Raw genomic sequence first — 19,601 nt, 5'->3', positions numbered from 1 at the left:
TTCTGACTTTCTGTGCATAATATCAACTAAAAGATATGAATGAGATAGGCAAAACTAGGCGCAATTGAAAATTTACTTTTTCACAATTATAGATAAATGAAAAAAAATAGTTATAATATTTATAAAAATAAAATTAAAAATTACCAATGATTCTAAAACAAACAAAAAATCCCTAAAACTAACTCAACAGAGGGCATATCATATATCTATTGTTAAAATCAATTTATATTTGTATATATTGCACTAGGAAACAAATGAATATGTATGCATACCTTCATCTTTAACATTAGCTGTTAGGAGCCAGGACATAAATATAACTTAAAATATTTGCTCGTATTTTTTCATATCTCATACCTCTCTTTGCTATTTACCATCTTGGAAAGAAGTTAGGTGGTTATGATGCATAATCTCTTCGGCCTAAATTTCAACTTTTCATTCTGCCCTTTTTCTAACGTGATATCTATCCCCCGCAGTATTTAATTTCAAAAAGAAATGTCTCCAATATATCAGATATAGCAGCCTCCACGTGAACCAATAATTTTCCAAAAAGACGGCTGCCCTGCTACCTAATAGGGAAACGAAGGGAGCTTCCCCATGATTTATGAATGTGCTTCATAGACTGCAAATTCAAATCGGATAAGAAAGAAAATTGTTTGAATTATGGCAGCGCTAATGACTGCGTAGTGTGAGGAACTGGAAAATGAAAGGGAGACGACCAGACTGTGCAGAAACGTTATCCTTAATAAGGATAAGTCGGCCAAGTTGGACTCTCTTAGAAAACCGGATGGTACTTACACGAACTGCAAAATTGAGCCTAAACACACTCTCTTGAAAATACACCTACAGTCTTGGAAAGAAGACTATTCCAATCCAAAGAACTTCAGGCAAATCAGCTTAACATCATTTTCGCTGAAATGTCTAGAGAGAGTGGTTGAGCGTTACATTCGCGAAAAGACACTAAGGTCGCACCCACCAAATGAAAGCCAACATGCTTACCAACGTTTTTAGGACATTAGCTCGATACCGCGAAACAGCTGATGAGGTTGACAGGCTGGAGGGGCCCGTACGTGACCCGAATCACAGTAGATATATTATAGGCAGTACCGACACTAAAATGACCCAACTTGCGAATGTGTTTCAGAAGCTTATCTGCACACATCAGAGGCGCTAAACAAGGAAAAGGCATAATCGTCGTCAAATCGTATTGGTAAGAGAGAGATCGGTGAGCTTTTGTTATTCTGGTACTACTGCTGTGCTCACCCATTTAGCAAAAAGTTGTTTCACGTATTCACTTATACATAAGCAAAAACTTGCCGATCTCACCAATCCATTGGGAAGTCCGGGCGGTATGTCAAACGCAGCTGATCGGATTTTCGTTACATCTCGCTCATGCTCAAGAGCAAAACAATTTGAAATATTGCGTACTCGGACTGATTTCCCCCCTTGAGGGGCAAGGGGGAGTGTGGTAGCTGTCTAGTATCTAACTGTGACCCGAATGTCGCGCATGCTGTGCGTGAGCGTGTTCATCGCAATCCTCTCCGCAAGTAGAAACGAATGTCGGCGGAAATGGGCGTTTCAACTCGAAGTATGAGTCGTATTTTACGAAAAGATCTCGGTTTCGATGCGTACTGGCGGTGCGTTAGCCATATGTTAACGCCAAAACTGGAGAAAATACGACGAAAGCGGTGTGCTGCTCTTCTGCAACGATTTCCCGGTAAAAATCGAGGATAAATTCAACCGACAAAATAATCGAGTATATACTTACCATTGTTATGAAGCCAAGGAAAATGTTCCGCGAGCCCAACGTCGTCACCATCCGACTTCTGTCATGGTATGGTGGGGCGTCTCATATCACGGAGTAACTGATATTCATTTCTGCATCTACGAAAAGATGTTAAAGGATCTCTATTCGCTGGAACGCCATAGTTCTTCCAGCAGGACTCGGTCCCCGCTCACAAAGCCAAGATAATTCAGAAGTGGTCAGCGGGGCATGTTCCTGAACTTCATATCTGGGGATGAATGGGCCTCAGGCAGCCCAGATTGGAATCCTCTGGACTACAGGCTGTGGGCTAAGTTAGAAGAGACTGCCTGCGATCAAACTTACACCGATTTGGAGAGTTTGGAGGTCAGCATCGTGCGTGCACAGACTTCGGGGCAGTATAGCTGCTAGCGGGAGCCATTTTGAATAAATTTTTCTTCGTTTAAAAGCTCTATGGTTCCCTTTTCTAATGGTGTACTTTTCGATTGATTTGGTTTATTACTTCGTGAGAAATAAAGATTTGTTTGACTGCCAGAACTTATACTATGTATAGTGATATAATTCAGAATCAAGGAAGTGATCAAGGAAAAGATCGATGATCTTTCAACAAGAATTCACATAGCAAGAATCGTAGAGAATTTACGACGCAGTAGAAGCATTCCGATATAGGAGTGGCCAGTACCATCTACGGACATAATCGAAAGGTTTTAAAGATAAAAGAGGTCCAGTCCATTGTTGAAATATGTGTTTTTTTTTGTAAAAAATTTTAAAATTAAAGATTTTTTTTCACCTGGCCCACACTTTTATATGCCTGAATTTCGACATTTTCTCCTTATTTTGGTATAAAATTTAAATAACGAAATAATGTATTTTGTAAACAATGCAGAAACGGTTTTGTTGTTTTTTCTTTTGTTTAAGGATTGAGGGGTCTTAAGTAGCTTAAGTATCAAAATTCAGGAGGGGAGAAGACGACTTAAGTTTTCGTACCTGGACAGAGGCAACTCATTGGATGTTTCGAGAAAAGGAGCTCAATCACTACTATCCGGGTAGGGTCTGAGCTTCAAAATGGTATATAGGTTAGAGGGTCTGAGTGCCAGGAAAATTGCTGAAATTCGGAGGAATCTTGGGAAAAACTTTAAACGCTTATATCTCCGTTAATATGGAGAATTTCAAGAAAAGGAGCTCAATTCGTGATCACTACTATTGGGGGAAGGTCTGAGCTTCAAAATGGTATATAGGTTGGGGGGTCTGGGTGCCAGGAAAGTTGCTGAAATTTGGAGACGGACATAATCGATAGGTTTTAAAGATAAAAGTCCAGCCCATTTTTGAAAACTGTGTGTTTTTTTGTAATAAATTTTGAAATTAAGGATTTTTTTTGCACCTGAGTCACACTTTAATATGCCTGAATTTCGACATTTTTTCCTTATTTTGGTATAAAATTCAAATAAGGAAATAATGTATTTTTCAAACAATGCAAAAACAGTTTTGTTGGTTTTTTTCTTTTGTTTTAGGATTAAGGGGTCTTAAGTCTGCATGGACCTGATGTCCGACCGGACCAAATGAAGAGCAACTTGCTCCTACTATTTCGTACACGGATCATTCTTTTCAGGCTTAGCACTTAAGTATCAAAATTCAGGAGGGGGAGACGACGACTTAAGTTTTCGTGCCAAGGCAGAGGTAACTCATTGGGTATTTCGAGAAAAGGAGGTCAATTCTTGATCACTACTATCGGGGGAGGGTCTGAGCTCCAAAATGGTATATAAATTGGAGGATCTGGGTGCCAATAAAATTGCTGAAATTTGGAGGAATCTTAGGAAAAAGTTTGAACGCTTATATCTCCGTTAATATTGAGAATTTCGAGAAAAGGAGCTTAATTCGTGATCACTACTACTGGAGAAAGGTCTGAGCTTCAAGATGGTATATAGGGGTCTGGGTGTCAGGAAAATTGCTGAAATTTGGAGGAATCTTAGGAAAAACTTTAAACGCTTATATCTCCGTTAATACTGAGAATTTTGAGGAAAGGAGCACAATTCGTGATCACTACAATTGAGGCAGGGTCTGAGCTTCAAAATGGTATATTGGTTGGGGGGTCTAGGTGTCAAGAAAATTGCTGAAATTTGGAGGAATCTTGGGAAAAACTTTAAACGCTTATATCTCCGTTAATATTGAAAATTTCGAGAAAAGGAGCTTAATTCGTAATCACTACTATCGGAGGAGGAGGGTCTGAGCTTCAAAATGGTATATAGGTTGGGGAGTCTTGGCCCCACCAAGTTGCCCTTAAGTCGGCCCGATCCAACATCCAATAGATGCGGACTTAAGACCCCTAAACCTCTAGGCAAAAAAAGTTCTTGCTCCGAAGATTGGCGTATTCACGTTGAGTATAATTCGCCCACATATCGTGTTTTGCAAAATATATCACGAAGCATTGAACACATGCTAACCGCTTAGATCACGTTGGTGGTGAGGCAGCGTGAGATGAGTTCTGTTGATATATTATATTTGAATTTAATTTAAAAGTGTCAAATTCAGCTTAAGTTAGAAATTTCAAAGTTTAGCAATACTTTTGGGAGGGTTGCCCTAGAACAGTGGAGAACGAGTGCAAGCTTCTCGGAAAAGCGTAGAGATAGCTGAAACACGTTACCAGAAATCGACAGCAATGGCGCTAAGGCGCTGTTGACGCACTATGACGCACCTAGGGCTTTATGGAAATCGAAAAGTCTAAAGTTCGGCTGTAACTAGAAATATCAAAAATGAGCTTCACTTTTTCATACGAGTGTGCCTCACCTCCTGTTGTTAATTTATTCAGTATAGAAAGTATCTCCGTAAACTCAGCACCCAAAAAGCAGACATCAACAAATGAAAAATGTAAAAGCCAGTAATTCCGGCAGTATAAGAGCGAACGTCTGACTGACTATGCCCTTTTCTGGCGTTTTCTGTAATCGACACATCAACGAACGTCTCAAATGCGAAATTTACCACAGTGTCGTTCACCCTATCGCCCTCTATGGTTCTAAGGACTGGCCGACTATCAAAAACAATGAACAGTACCTCGCGGTGCTGTAGTGGATTAGTGCAGGGTGATCACATCCGAAAGAAGAACATCCGCTACCAATATATAGCTGAATCCATCGTGAAAAAATTGTGAGTGAAGGATCTTCGACTGGAGAGTCTTGCAATTCGTGTTGACGAGAGCTGACTTGCTGAAATTGAACTGGCCGTCCGATGGCTTGCTACACTAGATGATAATTTGAAAGCCCTCCTTCACCCAAACCAAGCCTATGATTGAGAAAATTAGCGCATTCGATCAAGACGAGCCCACCTCACTTATGAACGGGACAAAAGCTAAAGAAAAAGGAGTTTGATTACAGAAAAACAAAAATCTGACAGTTATTTTCTAAAAATAGGTCGCACAGTGTTATATTTTATTTTAATCCAGCTCGGATTTTGGACCTAGCAAAGCATATAGCACATATAAAAAGCGGGGTTTAGAAAAAATTGGATAAACTTTTCTATCTACCATTCATAATACTTTCATATAGCTCTTTTATCTTTTATGTAAATATATGTATGTTTGTAATAACTATCATATTTGTTACTGATATTATCATTGTTATTTTTTGTTTGTTAATTCAACTACTTCGTGACTTTGTTTTAATCTTTCCCGGTTGAATAAAATTTGAAAGAAAATCGATCATGAAACTCGCATGATCCTTTTTTTATCGTCGCTAAACCTCTAACATTGTGTATGTTACGGTATTCAGTAAGGCACAAATAAATTATAGATGAAATAAAAATTATTTTCTGATATTTTATTTTAAATTTGCAATAACATAAGACTTGCAATTATTTTTTTTTATGTGTAATAATTTTTTCATCGATTTTTATTATTTAATTCATTTTTAAAATCTATTGTGGAAATAAGAATCCGCAGTATTCCATCTAGATGATTGTTTTGAGAATTTGCAGGGGGTAATCAATTTTTTAAAGCTTTTATTATATAAAAGATTAAATTTCTAGTCACGATACAGAGAACTGCTGTACCAGACCTAATAAAAGTATGTCTTTAACAGGTTTGGGATAAAAAAAATGGATAATTATTTATTGAATCGTGTGATTATTAAAACTTTTCGCCACAATTTTTAATTTTATATCAAAATTTCTGAACGGTTTCAGAAGACTAACGAGCGCAGATCCTCTTTCAAATAGTTTCCCTAGGTTTTTGTTACAAGATAAAGCTTTTATCGAATCTAAACAATGCAGTCGTGTTTTTAGAAAATTAACACTGCCTAGAGCAATAATTATTGTTTTTTTTTCCAAGTTAGTTCAATAATTTCTGTGCGCTGGGTTTCATTCTATAATTTCTCATACAAATACGATACCATCAAACATGGTTTACAGCCATGGTAAGCAGTAGGACGAGCAAACCTTATGATCCTCACCCATTTCAAAAAGGGAGTGTCGTTGTCAGTGTTTCCTCGTTTGAGACGGAGATCCCCCGGCAGCACCGTGCCCAAAGGAGCCAACTCCTCCATTTCTTCCAGTTGTGCTACTATTATTACTACTTACCGAACTTTGTCTGCTCAAAGAACTGCGCCTATGTGGAATAACAAATGGCGGTGGGGGTTGTGGAGTGAATTGGGGTGGGATTGAGTTAGCGGACGCCTGCCTGACAAGGGGCTGTTTGGATATCGTACCAGAAGATGAAGCACCTGATGGTGGAACTTGCACTGAACCACTCCTTGTAACCATGCCAGTGCCAGTTCGCGGCGGGATTGCAGGTGGAGGACCTCGAGATTTCTGATCTACTGAACTCTGTGATGGTATGCGTGGTGGAATTTGAGGTATTTTCACTGGGGAATGTGGTGGTTCATTTGACGATGATACTGATGAAGATTGTTGGAGACTAGCTCGCGATGGAAGATGTGGTGAACGTTGTTGGGGTTGATGCTGCTGATGGTGAGGATGAGACCCTGATTGCATTGCTGTCGTTGTAGAAGATACTTTCGTTTGAGGCTGAACAGTGGTGGTGGTGATAGTTGGAGTCTGTGGATGGAAGGTATGCTTGACCGTCACAGTTTGTAATTTCGTCTGTTGTTGTTGTGGTAGCGGTTGAGTCGGTTGTTTTGTAGTTGGTTGAACATTATGAGGTTTTACGGTCGGAATGGAATGCGATGGCATGTTTGTCTTCTGGCTATGCGACGTGTGATGGCTCGCTGCTCCATGGGCACCTTTCTTATCTTGCCCAGCCGCAACATAGGAGAATACGCATAACACAGAATAACATATCTGATCCGCCTGTTTGATAGTTGAAGGTTAACATATAGGTGAATGAATAAAATTAGTTTGCGACATACTAAAAGCATTATGTTCAGTTTCTCCCTTCAGGAGCCGTAAACTCAAGTGAATCTGGAATACTAATGCAAATCCAAAAAGAAATACTTTTTCAATTTGTTGCCCCAAAAAATCTTAAGTTCTTCAAGTTAATTCCAAAAGACCAATCTTATCCGAAATTGGAAATTACTTAAGGGGGTCATCCCGTGTGTCGGATTCGAGAAATCGAATTTTTTTTGACATCAATCTAGATATAATGTAGAATATATGAGTAAAGTGATTTTTTTATATTCGGAGTCGTTCGAAAATTTGTGTTAAACACGTGATAAGTCGCATAACAGATTTCTGACGATCGCCGTAATAAAGCACGCATTTATCGTTCCAAATAACGTTTGAATGACTTCGATAAAAGGACAAGAATTGAAGCCAAGGCTGTGCATGTGTTTCTTGAGGAAACCTAAGGTTTCTCGAAAATCGCATTCTACTTTTTAAATGCGTTTTCCTCGAAACTGCATGTTGAAAATCGGCTGCCACCATAGCCCACAATCTATCCAACGAAATTCTTTGAAATTTTCACGACTTATTCAGAACATATTTCTACGGTCCGCCAACTAGGATAATTGCGATTCATTCAGTAGCTTTTTTTTATTCAGTGAAGAAGCCGTGAAAAACTCCAAAATTCACAAAAAAAGTTTAACACAGCATCAAAAATTTAGCTTTTAATATTTTTTAATAATCCTAGTTTGCGGACTGTAGTTAAGTCTGCACGTTAAAATCCCGTTTACTTTTTTTCTTTAAGATGATCGCAGCGCCATCTGGTGTGGCAGCATATTTCAATAACGAACTTTGCTACCGGTTTGGAAAAATTACTATGCATGCTCAAGATATTAATAAATCTATGATGAAAAATTCGTATTTGTATCTTTACCCAGTTCTTCACAAAAAATTTCTAAAAAAAAGCCAAAAACAAACAGCCTTCATACGAGATGACCCCCTTAACTTCCTTTACAATTCGAAAAACTTAATCAGGTCTTAAGGAAGATCCCGGATCAGTAGCTTCCTTAATTAGCCCCATTTCTGCTAATAGATATTCCAGATTTCAACTTGAGCTCTTCGGAATACTTTCAACGAAACAACACTTACATTTACGTAAATTACTTGCTTTTTTTCAACTTTTCAGTAACAACAACAAATAAAGCTGAGAAGACAGGAAAGAAGAGTATGAAAGGGTGACCGGAAGTGGCACATTACTACATCATGCAAACTGTTTAGATTTATTATTCTCTTACATTGTCTATAAGTTCTGTATTGGTTTATAAACAATTTTTATCGGTTTACAAGTTATTTATATACAAATCAAACAGTGATATAAGGTTGCTAGTCATTTTTTAACTGCTTATTGGTTTTTAGGTTTTATCTAATGTGGTTGTATCTAAATTATCACATTTTTGTTGTGGTGTGACATTTTCGTTCGGTATCGGTTTGTCTTTATCGTCCATTAACTTTTGTGCCAAACGAATAGAAAACAATCTATGAAGACATAATACAGCTTCAGGCGCCTTTAGCGGAACATTATAAAAATAAAAAAAGAAAAAGGGAAAGTTTTTTTTATATAAATAAATAAAACACAGATTTATATTTTGTTTTGACAGATAAAAACACAAGTGAAAAGATTTAGTGTAGGTGCTAGTGTGAAGAAAAAGTATAAATGGTGCTTTGTGTGTGAATAAATAAAATATTTTTTTCAGACGGACTAAGAATCCTGTTAAAATCACGTTCTTCGATTTTGAGATGTTAATAAACGTTTACATCCGAAAGCGATATAGCTGACAGCCATGTTATCTTGACAATTTCAAGATAATGTTATCAAACTTAATTGAAAAGTTTTAAATCAACCAAAATAAATCCACCATCACTAACAGTACAAAATCTACAAAAGTTAATAAAGATTAACTTCAAGCCACGGGCAATGCTGTTTTACAGTACACATCTCTACAAGGAACTAAAAAAATATTAGATAATTTTATGGAGGTTCATTTTAGCATTCTATGATTTAGTCCCTAATTGCATTCCTTAAGTACAAACTTTGCAATGTGGTAAGTTTTCTTTAAAGATTTTAGTTGCAAGGTTAGATTAATAGCATTCACAAACATGCACTTGAAATAAGAAAAAAACACAACTCACCATTGTTGATTTATATTTTCGTTGAATTAGCTGCCTCGTCTTCGGATCTGGAAGAAAAAAGTAATTCAAGGTTAGAAAAGTATATATACCATTTCATAAGTAACTTCACTTCAGGTATGAAAGGTTTTGTTTGTTTGTATGCAAGTATATTTGGTGCACTGCTGGATAGTGTGACGCGGAATATAGTTCCCCGAAGCCAATCTATCTCTCTTTGAGGGTGAGCTGCCTCGCCTCTAGGGCGATGTGTGGCTTTCCAAGGACCAGGCCTCTCGTCTTTTTTTTCTGGAGGTGGAAATCTTCCAAAGACACTGGTACACATGTTACAACATGTGGGATTTTTACCAACCAAACCACCTCCTAATTCCTGTCCTCTTCCCCGCGAAACCACAACAAAGTATTTGGTCGCGGGATGGACATGGCTCCAGCTTCTCCCTTCACCCATCGATTGCATTCGCAACCGCCTTTCTCGCCTCCTCTGCCCCTCTTAATCGGCACTGAGTCGGCCCTGCCATGTCGTTCTCTGCATTCCAGCTCTCCTCCTTGCAAGCATTTTTCTAATTATATTTTCCAGTGCTACTGTTCCTCCCAATGCCTCCTCTAGACGCTGCCTTTTGTCAACGAATCTAGAGCAATGGAAGAAAACATACTCCAGGTCCTCCGGAATACCATCGATCATAGTTTATCTCACCATACGTTCTCTGCGTCCACTCCTTGATGCTGGGTCAGTCTACAAGTACATCGCTGGCCTGCGACATTTGGAATCATCCTTGCCATGGCCATTGGACGCCTTGGTGCAAACATTTTGTAAGTGGTGCTTGAAATTCAGCCTCGCATCATATCATCACTCCAAGGTATTTAATTGCTGGCTTTGAAGTGATGATATGCTTGCCTATTCTGATACGGACAGTGGTTTCCGTACGGCGCTTCGTGATAAGCACCGCCTCTGTTTTATGTTCCGCGAGTGCAAGGCCTGCATCTTTCGGACACTTCTTTATAGCAGTGATTGCTTCGGATGAATACAATTCCACATCCGGGAGATATTTTGCAACAACAATCACCGCTATGTCAATGGCGTAACCCACTATTGCTACCTCGCTAGAAACTGGGACATTGAGGACATCGTGATACATGATGTTCCACAATAGTTTTCCCAACACAGAGCCCTGTGAAACACCCACGAAGACAATGTATTATTTGGTTCCATTGTCTGTGTCGTACCAGAGCCTTCTATTTGTTAAGTAGCTATCGACTAACGCAGTTAAGTAACTTGGTACACAAATCGCCGCCAATGACCTCCTTATAAGCACAATACTTGGTGGTACCACGTCTTCCGTGCATCTCATTTTCAGCTAAACCTGTGATCAGTTTGATGACGTCGATCGTTGATCTAGCCGTAAGGAAGCCGAATTATCGGTTTGATAAGCCTACCAGACTTTCTACAGCCATTTTCCCCATACTGTTCAATAGGCATATAGGTCTATAGGAAGATGGTTCACCAGGAGGCTTACCAGGTTTAGGCAATAACACCAACCTTTGTTCTGGTCAATCCTACCCATTGCTCTCCGAGCCGCTCGTCTGGTCCAATGGCACGCCGACCGAAGATCAAACAATTCACTATTCCACCAGCAGTTGGGCCTTCTACTGAGGAAAGTATAACGTCTCGGCATCGATCAGTCGCATGCCTTCGCAATACACTCCGTGATATGGAGGGCTCTTTCCGATGGTATACCTTGCATAGTGTCCTGCTCCAACCCCACATCAATGAAAGCTTGCTCCTCAATTTCTTTCCAGACCAACCTGACGTTATCCTAATTTTTTGACGTGCAGATTTCCAACTGTTGCTCTTCCGGTCAAAAAGTATTACTTGGTGATCACTATGGGTGTACTGTTCACTGACGTTCAGGATATATCGCAAGCTAGTGGCGGACTCACAAAAGTCAGATCCACAACCGAACCCAACTCCCCTTTCCGGTAAGTATAACCATCGTTAGCCAATATGATATCTAACTGCGCGAAAGCCTCCAAGAGACAACCCCCACTTGCATTCGTCAGTGAACTTACCCATTCTGTGGCTCATCCATTGAAATTACTGGCTATAACTGTTGGTATCCGTCCTTTTGCATCCAGAATCAATCTGTCCAGCATGTCCTCAAATTCGGCCAACGTTAGGCTTGGAGGAGCATAGCAGCTGCAGACGTATATGCCGTCCATTTTTGCCCATACGAACCCGCTTGTGGATTACCTCATACATTCCTGTGTGGCTTCACCCCGCATGCCCACAAGGCCGCCCAACCTTTTGGATCGACTACCCATACATTATTGTTAGGGTTTCTATAGGGTTCGCTTGTTATAGCTACTTGCACCTCTGATTCATGGGTGGTCTGGGAGAGCAGATCTTGCGCAACCCTATAGTGATTGCCGCGCTCATTGGATAGTTTGCAGTCAGGGGTAAATGACTATATTCGAATGGAACCTCACTGATATCTAGTCACTTCAGTGAGTAAGTTTGACCACACCGTGCTACGGCGAGCTATGGCATGGCGCAACTCCTAATCCCCATACCAGGACGACAACCAACAAACACCACTGCTCAAAAAGCAGGGACAAGCAAAAGCACGTCTGAGATAAATATATCAGACTTCAGGTAGGAGACGGGTCTCAGTGGCGCAGGTACCTGCAATATCTGAAGGAAGATTTGAAACCAGAGGAGGCCCTTAAGAAGGCCCACGATAGACCTAAGCCATCTTTATCACTAAGAAAGCGGGGAGCGCTCCCAAAAAATCCAAACTTGAACCCAAGAGGGGAGAAACCCCGAACAGATCAGGGGTGAAGGCAGGAATCAGGAAGTCCGCCATCAGCTATACTAATGCGATCAAGGGCATTCGACTGGTCATACTGCCAAAAATGTTTCCCGAACAAATACTCACTCGTGAGGAGCAGGAAACTATCGAAGACCTTGTCGTCAGGCAGGAGTGCAAAGGATGAACTGCGAAACTTGTGTACACCGGGATACGCTTTCGATCAGGTCATATAGTGGTGGACTGCGCGACGGAAGAAATTGCAAAGTGGTTCAGGACCATAGTTCCTAAATTGTCAGGCTGAGAAGGAGCTGAACTTTCAACATGTGCTGGGAATAATATACCAGGGGCACACATGGTGACAGTTTTTCTCCAGAAAGCCGCAATAATAGAAACGAAAGATCTCATGAACCTCCTAATCTCCTAATCTAACTTGGAAAGGAAAGCTGGACAAGAACATGGAAAATGCACCCCGACTGTTATGAAAGGAAGAATGAACAGTAATTTTAACACGGAGGGAGTCATAAGGAGTCCTCAGCAAGCAAGCGCCAGCCTAGCGCTCTCGCCGTGCGTTGAACGCTGCGAAAGTGAATATTCAAAGATTCACCGAAGCTCTTGGTATAAGCAGAGCCGCGTTGGAGGGCACGATAATGGGAATCAATGAGGAGTTGGTCATAAATTAATCTTCAGAAAAACTGGTGCTCTGCGGAAACCTTATTCACTTATTTTCGAACAGATAGACCGCATTGTTCAAGCACCGTTCATTTACTTGGCATCTGCATACCAATTATACTAAATGCCACAGCCGGAAAGAGCACGAAAAACTCGTCCGGGTTGGGGACCAATTCTCAAAACAGTTTCGGTTGTTATAATGAAGATCACGGATGCAGTTCATCAAACTAAAGCGTATGGACGTCGATTTCAACGAATATTGCTCCTCGTAACGTTCGATGTTAGAAATGTGGGATAGCCTCACCTCACGCTGGAGAAAAACCGAGGCAATCCTTTTTACTGAAAAAAAAATCCCCACCCTGACTCCCTGATCTGTAAGACGATTATAAAGGTAAAGCCAACAACTAAGTAGCTTGAATTGACGCTCAATGAAAAGATTAACTTTTTTCAAACAAATCAAATCAGCGGCGGACAATGGGGCACTACCTCCTGCAAGAGGCACCTTCTTATGACCGCAATGTAGTCAGTCCTGTACTTCGGTGCGGAGGCACATGCTCTCTGCGGAAATACAGAGACGGGAAGCTTTAGGAGTGGTGTCTACCTACCATACTATCACAAATCTGCCTGTCATGGTGATCATGGGAGTTGTTCTCTTCGTCAAAGAACGCAAAATCATCTTTAACACAATGGAGACAATTCAAGCCAGATGGTTGCTCATGAAAAACGGCGACATGCACTAAATGATTGAAAACTCTGGAAGACAAATCGTGACTGCGACAGGTCATAAGGAATTTAAATTCCTGGTTGAACAGAAAATATGATGAGATTAATTACTTCTTTAGTCAGCTTGTAAGCGGTCATAGAAATTTTCAGTCTCACGTGCACAATATCAGGAAAGGACGTTGTCATAACTGCCGACGCCGATCACACCATTTTTCTTGTAAGGGGTGGTATATGATCCATACAAACATAGAAGACCTCCCTTCGGACAACAATGTCAAAAAAAATGATGAGAGCGCTAACAGAGGAAGCCATGTTAGGCATTACGTTCAGGCTCCTCTTCGCACGAATAAGATTAACTCGGATAAGGGAGAAAGTGGATGGCAGGGGCGCTCTCCCCTCCCACCAGTGAAAGGAATTCCCTGAACTCCAGATTCCAGGCTAGCACTCTGATAATGGTAGGTGTATATTTGGTACTCCGATGGATTATTGTTACGTACTCAGTAAGTACTCTATCTAAAAAAAGTGTGATACGAGTATAGGCGAGGATGATGCTTTTAAGCTCTATTACCGTAACAAATCTCAGGGAAGTACTGCGTAGCCTACGCTGTAGCAAAAGGGAGTTTCTTATTGTGCTGGTCAAGGGAGCATAAGCTAAGGCAAATATCAAAGATTCCGCTACCGTATAATGCATCCCAAAAGAATTTGTAGGTGGTCACAGATCAAGGACGTAAATAGTAGGCTCTTCATCCTCTTCATACCTGAACTGTCTACCGCAATCCCTGTAGGCTTTGCAAAATTATAGTAAATACTTGGGAACCTAAAATCTTTCCTAACGAGTGGAAAAACGTATGATCATTAAGAATCTGAACAAGTGCATTCATTTTAAATGCGGCAGTTGCAGCGCATAAAAGAACATCCCGTTGGCGTTGGCGTTCGTGCTGGATCAGGATCATTATGGAACACTGAAGAGTTTAGATCTGCACTCTACCTATTCTTCATCCATTTTGGGAATGTTTTCGACAGCGACCACAAGGATTTTATCTGAAGTTCGCTGCACAAAAGGGGCATTCCGGAGAAGTTACTAACTATTATCAGAGCACAGGCCCAAAACGTCGCATGCTGTATCTAAGTAAAATCGCAGAAAAATTTAAAGTCAAAAATAGAGTCGGTAAACCTGCATTCTGTTACAGGCCATCATCATTAACGGCGCAACAACCGGCATCCGTTCTAGACCTGCCTTGGTAAGGAACTCTAAACATCCCGATTTTGCGTCGAGGCCCACTAATTAGGTATCCCTGGTGTGTCTGGCGCCCTTACCTACGCAATCGCTCCATGTAAGGCAAGTTCTGCCTCGTTTTCTTTTTCTTCCATAGATATTGCCCTTTTAAATTTTTCCGGGCTGTGACCCGCCCACCGCAATATGTTGAGTCGGATTTTATCGCTTATAGATTTCATCGTTTTAGGGGATGCAGAATAGTTTTCATGTAGGGGCCAAAAATTCTTCGGAGGACTCTTCTCTCGAACGCGGCCAAGAGTTCGTAATTTTTCTTGTTAAGAACCCAGGTCACCGAGGAATACATAAAGACTGGCAAGATCATTGTCTTGTACAGTAACAACTTTGATCCTATGGTAAGACATTTCGAGCGAAATAATTTTTGTAAGCTGGAATAGGCTCTGTTGGCAGCCGACATAGTGGCATAGTTGTTATTGGTTGTGATTTTCGATCCCAGGTAGGACAAATTTTCAACGGTCTCAAAGTTGTTGTAGTCTCCTATCTTTATTATTTTTGTTCCACCACTGCACAGCCTGTACATTTCAGGTATTTTTCCTATGAGGTTAATATCGTCAGCGTAGGCCAGTTGTTAGGTGGACTTGAAGAGGATGGTGACTCTTGCATTAACAACTGTTCATGTGCTTGAGAAAATGCGAAAATCGTTATTCCGTTTTTGTTGCTAAGTTCATCGTTGAAAACTCCATCTTTTCTAAGACTCCTTTCATGGCTTCATAACTTCTTTTTCCGTGTAGGTTTGTCAGCCCTACCCAACTCCCAACCTGGAGGAGCAGTTGGTACAATTTGTCCTGTTTTTAAGTGTGGATGGCTCCGTTTGCAGTTTTTCATTAAGAAAAAACTCCCAGGTGTCACCATGTGGAGGTGGGAATGAGGTTGGGTTCTATAATAGTTCAGCAGGCGTTTCCCAGGTTGCATGCTCCATCGTGGATGCCAATGCCTTGGAACCTATACTACCGTTTGATCGCCCACAGATACTGTTACTGTTCTTTTTATTATCAGTGGCATCCTTCATGTTGCTAGGTTCTAACGTGGCGAAGGGCTTCAATGGACGATGGCACTTTTCTTCAAACACCTCGCCTGCTAATGACATCGGTTGCAAAAAAACTTTCCAACAAAACCAAAGACCCCAGTCTGACATATCATCGAAATCTTCCTATCTGTATGTTATTGATGGCCAAAACATTGAGGGCATTTTATCAAATTTTTGATACAAGGCCCGTTTAAGTCGAGCAGATTAGATAGATTCGCATTTCACACATTGGAAAATATATCGTAATAACTATATTAATTGGGGATGATGAAAATGATCATTCGGATTGACTGTAGTTAACCATGAACGGCATGGTAAAAGCTAAAATGGTAACAAAAATTGATCATGTAGGTCCCTCAATGCAGATCCACTGAAGTATCCCCTTGACACATGCATCCATGCCCCTGTGCTAACCAGGCTCGGTAAGATGGAGGAAAAAACCTCTAACTACATCTTAAGTTGGTCGTTATTTTCTAGGATCAGTCTACCACTGATGTCCTGAATTAGTCCAAGTGATTGCTGGTGAATTATGAATTAACACCATTCAGTAGATCGATTTAAAATTTCTTTGGAGTAACATACGTAGTGATGAAAGTAGGACACAGTGCATGTCTCCAAAAAATAGAACTACTGGCTTTTCTAGCCAAATGGCAGAAGCTAGATGGTAAGCTCAGTTATAAGTTCAGGGTCACTATTAAAATTGGTTTGTTGCATTCGTTATTATCATACATTGACCAGTTCTAAGCAATTTTCCAAAAAATATTGATTTAATCCAGTGAAATAGAGCAGTACAGTGTACGGAATATTTATGGCATTTAAGTAGCAGTACTTACTGTATTCTTCCAACACGAAAATCCCTCCTTTCTGCGTGAAACATTTCCGTATATGATCCAACCGAACGAAAAACTAAAAAGGAAAATATGGAAAAAAGTTATAAAATTAACAAATGCGAATTATACGATACAAATTGGTGAATTCATCAACTTCAAAACTAAATATTGCATCATTTTTTTTTTGTATCTATTCATGTTGAAAATATATATTTTGTGTGTAGTAAGTAAATACAATGAAAAGGTACCATGCTTGTTTGCGTATAGAATAGTATCTATTTTGCGAAAAAACAACAGAAACAAACTACGAAAAGGTACTCATAATACGAAACAACTCTAAAAAATCAAAATGATTTGTATCTAGCGTGTTTGGTTTGGCAGCCTAGTAGGTTATTCAGTATTGTATATTCTGTGCTGGCGAGGCTCTTAAGGCACACAATTCAAATAGAAGTGTATAAGCATCTAAAAAGCTTCTAATTTACTTTATTATCTTTTGCTATTATTTGCATCTAAACAACGTTCTCGTTGGTTGAGTAAGACAATATACGAATACTTTGCAAATTTGAAAGCAGAAGCGTTCCACTATAGACACAGGAAAACAGAATAGCATTAAGGATCTAGTGTTTAAAGAAAATACAAAAATAAAATAAATAAAATTAACAGTTTGGTATAAATAATTTGGTTGTGATTTTGATATGCGAATATGTCAATCTAATAACAAGTAGTGAGTACTAAAAACAAAACTAAAACTCAGAAGTAAAACAAAGACATTTGTAAATCAAGTGAGGATATCTTCAAAACACTATTCAATCTTCAGGAACAATTGAAAACTGAAAATAATGAAAGCAAGCATTTGGAATTTCTAAATAGCACTTGTGAGATGGTCTTAATTCACATTATTTCGTTGTTGTTATATATTTTTTTGTTTGGATCGTTTGTATTTTTAAGTATTATTTAAGGCCTTTTATTGTAAGAATAATAATTATAATTTTTGTAGCATTCAATTCGATTCAATGGAATTGTGTTATTGAGGTAAGAATTTTACCATCATCGGATAAGATTAAACGTTAATTTTTTAACCTAAGTATTTCTAAATATTTATATATTTTTTTCCAGTGTTGTAGAAAGGAGCACTTTTATTTGGAAATTAAAATCACTGAGAGAAGGTTGAAACTAAACTCATGGAGCAATATTGATCGTTCACTTTCTCTATGAATTCAATGAAACAACATGCCATTTCGCAAATATTCAAGTGTATCAAACAAACGATGAAACACAAAAGGGATGTTTGCTCTTTTGTATAAATGAATGCGCCGAGAAATAGAAGGCGGGTAAAACTATGGGTTTCAAAACTACAAAACTACTTTGCCGGAAAACTCTCTACAAGAAACTCTACGCAAGCATTTCAACTCAAAATCAAAATGTATAACTGAATGATTGTTTTGTTGTTTGTTTTAAAAGTGTGCCTTAAAAATATTTCTTTTCTTGTCTTTCATCCTAATGGATTATTTATATAAATTCAGAACTTCACAAAACAAATCTGTGGCAAATGTGATTTTTGTTTCTTAATGAATTGATGATTTCCATTCAAGAAACAAACCATCTTAGGTGAATTGAACAATTCACTATGCATGTGAGTGAACTTATGAAGCAAATTTACACTTATTGTTTTTTTTTATTTGTTTTAAACGTTTTATTCAAAGCGATAATTGAACAGAAACGATAAGGCTTTGACGAAATAAAGCAGCATCAAACTTGTTATATCTGCTTTTAAGGACAAGACAGCTTAACTTAGCGTCGATTTTGTCGCATTGCAAATGTAAGGCATATATAAAACAATTTAAAACAAATAATGAATGTGTTAATGTTCTTTATGCAATTATATAAATGTAATGATAAAAATCTAATGGATTTTTTATAAAAAAATTTCAACTTTTTATACCTCAAAGTCCTTTTTATTGATATTTTATTGTGGAAGTAGAAGTATAAGCACAAGCACAGTATTTGTGAAGAAGAAGAAGACCAATCAATCCAAAGATGGCGAGCGAGCAGCGATACGCGAAAAAATACACATTTTGATATTTGTTAGTCTTCTAATTGTAATTTTTTGAAATTTCGTTTGATTTACATTTTAAAGCAATTTTTTTCACTACTTTCTTTCTGATAATAGAAAATAAGAAACTAATTTCAATGATAAAAACACTAATTCTGTCCCTCCAATAATTTCACTATTTTCAATACTAATATTCAAAACCAATTGAAATTCCTCTATTTCGCATTACATACCCTCTTAGTAAAAGGCAACAAAACCAAAGGAATTAAAATAAACGGAAAAATATACAATGATACTCTAATAAATACAACCATAAATATATATATACACATTGAAACAATTAGAAAACATAGAGAAAACCAAGAAAATGAAGATGAACGTATGACAAAAGTTTATCGTAGCGAATGTACACAAGGACCATCTCAAAAGTCACCAATTTAGAAATGGCGTATTACGAGTAGTTTGACTTTTCTCGTTTTCTAATAATTATATGAAGCTTCTTCATTATTTTTCTGAATTTTTTTGTTTAATCGTATTCATTTAATTTCCTCTTATTTCCTTTCTTTCATTTTTATTTACATGTTCTGCTAGTCAGATTGATATGTTACGTAATTTATTGCAATACCACTCACGAGCTATTCAAATTTCAAAGATGATACGCAATTTTTTAGCATTGTTTCCTTCAATTCAATGAAATTTTTAAAAACAATTTATATTGAAAACATAATTTAATAAAATATAGGTTAATATATATATGTAGAGAGAGAGAAAGATAGAAAGAGATAGAAAAAGATGTAGAGAGAGAATAATATTCAAATATTTATTTACGATTATTGATTTTTGTTCTATTCTCAGTATAAGTTAAGCAACGAAAAAAATAATGAAAACATTTAAAAAATTAAAGAGTTAATAGAATAAATCTTTGGAGTA

General features: G+C 38.5%; 1 protein-coding gene across 13 annotated transcripts in view; it reads right to left on the bottom strand.

Moving 5' to 3' along the window:
* Positions 1–5,853: 5,853 nt before the first annotated feature.
* The window catches only part of LOC119656694 (MAP kinase-activating death domain protein), a 61,467-nt gene continuing 47,719 nt past the window's right edge, over positions 5,854–19,601 (bottom strand). For 6 of the 13 annotated variants that reach the window (XM_038063180.1, XM_038063186.1, XM_038063182.1 and 3 more), the window contains 4 exons: positions 18,561–18,569; positions 16,622–16,694; positions 9,275–9,321; positions 5,854–7,054 (listed from right to left, as the gene is read on the bottom strand). In XM_038063180.1, coding sequence (XP_037919108.1) covers positions 6,224–7,054; positions 9,275–9,321; positions 16,622–16,694; positions 18,561–18,569 — 960 coding nt within the window. In that variant the 3' untranslated portion in view covers positions 5,854–6,223. Of the gene's footprint in view, positions 7,055–7,969; positions 8,650–9,274; positions 9,322–16,621; positions 16,695–18,560; positions 18,570–19,601 lie in introns of those variants that run through there. The other 7 variants (XM_038063181.1, XM_038063187.1, XM_038063189.1 and 4 more) reach the window with 3 other exon arrangements.

Source organism: Hermetia illucens, chromosome 5 (assembly GCF_905115235.1).
Source record: "Hermetia illucens chromosome 5, iHerIll2.2.curated.20191125, whole genome shotgun sequence".
Taxonomy (NCBI): Eukaryota; Metazoa; Arthropoda; class Insecta; order Diptera; family Stratiomyidae; genus Hermetia; species Hermetia illucens.
This window is presented reverse-complemented; position numbering and strand designations above follow the sequence as displayed.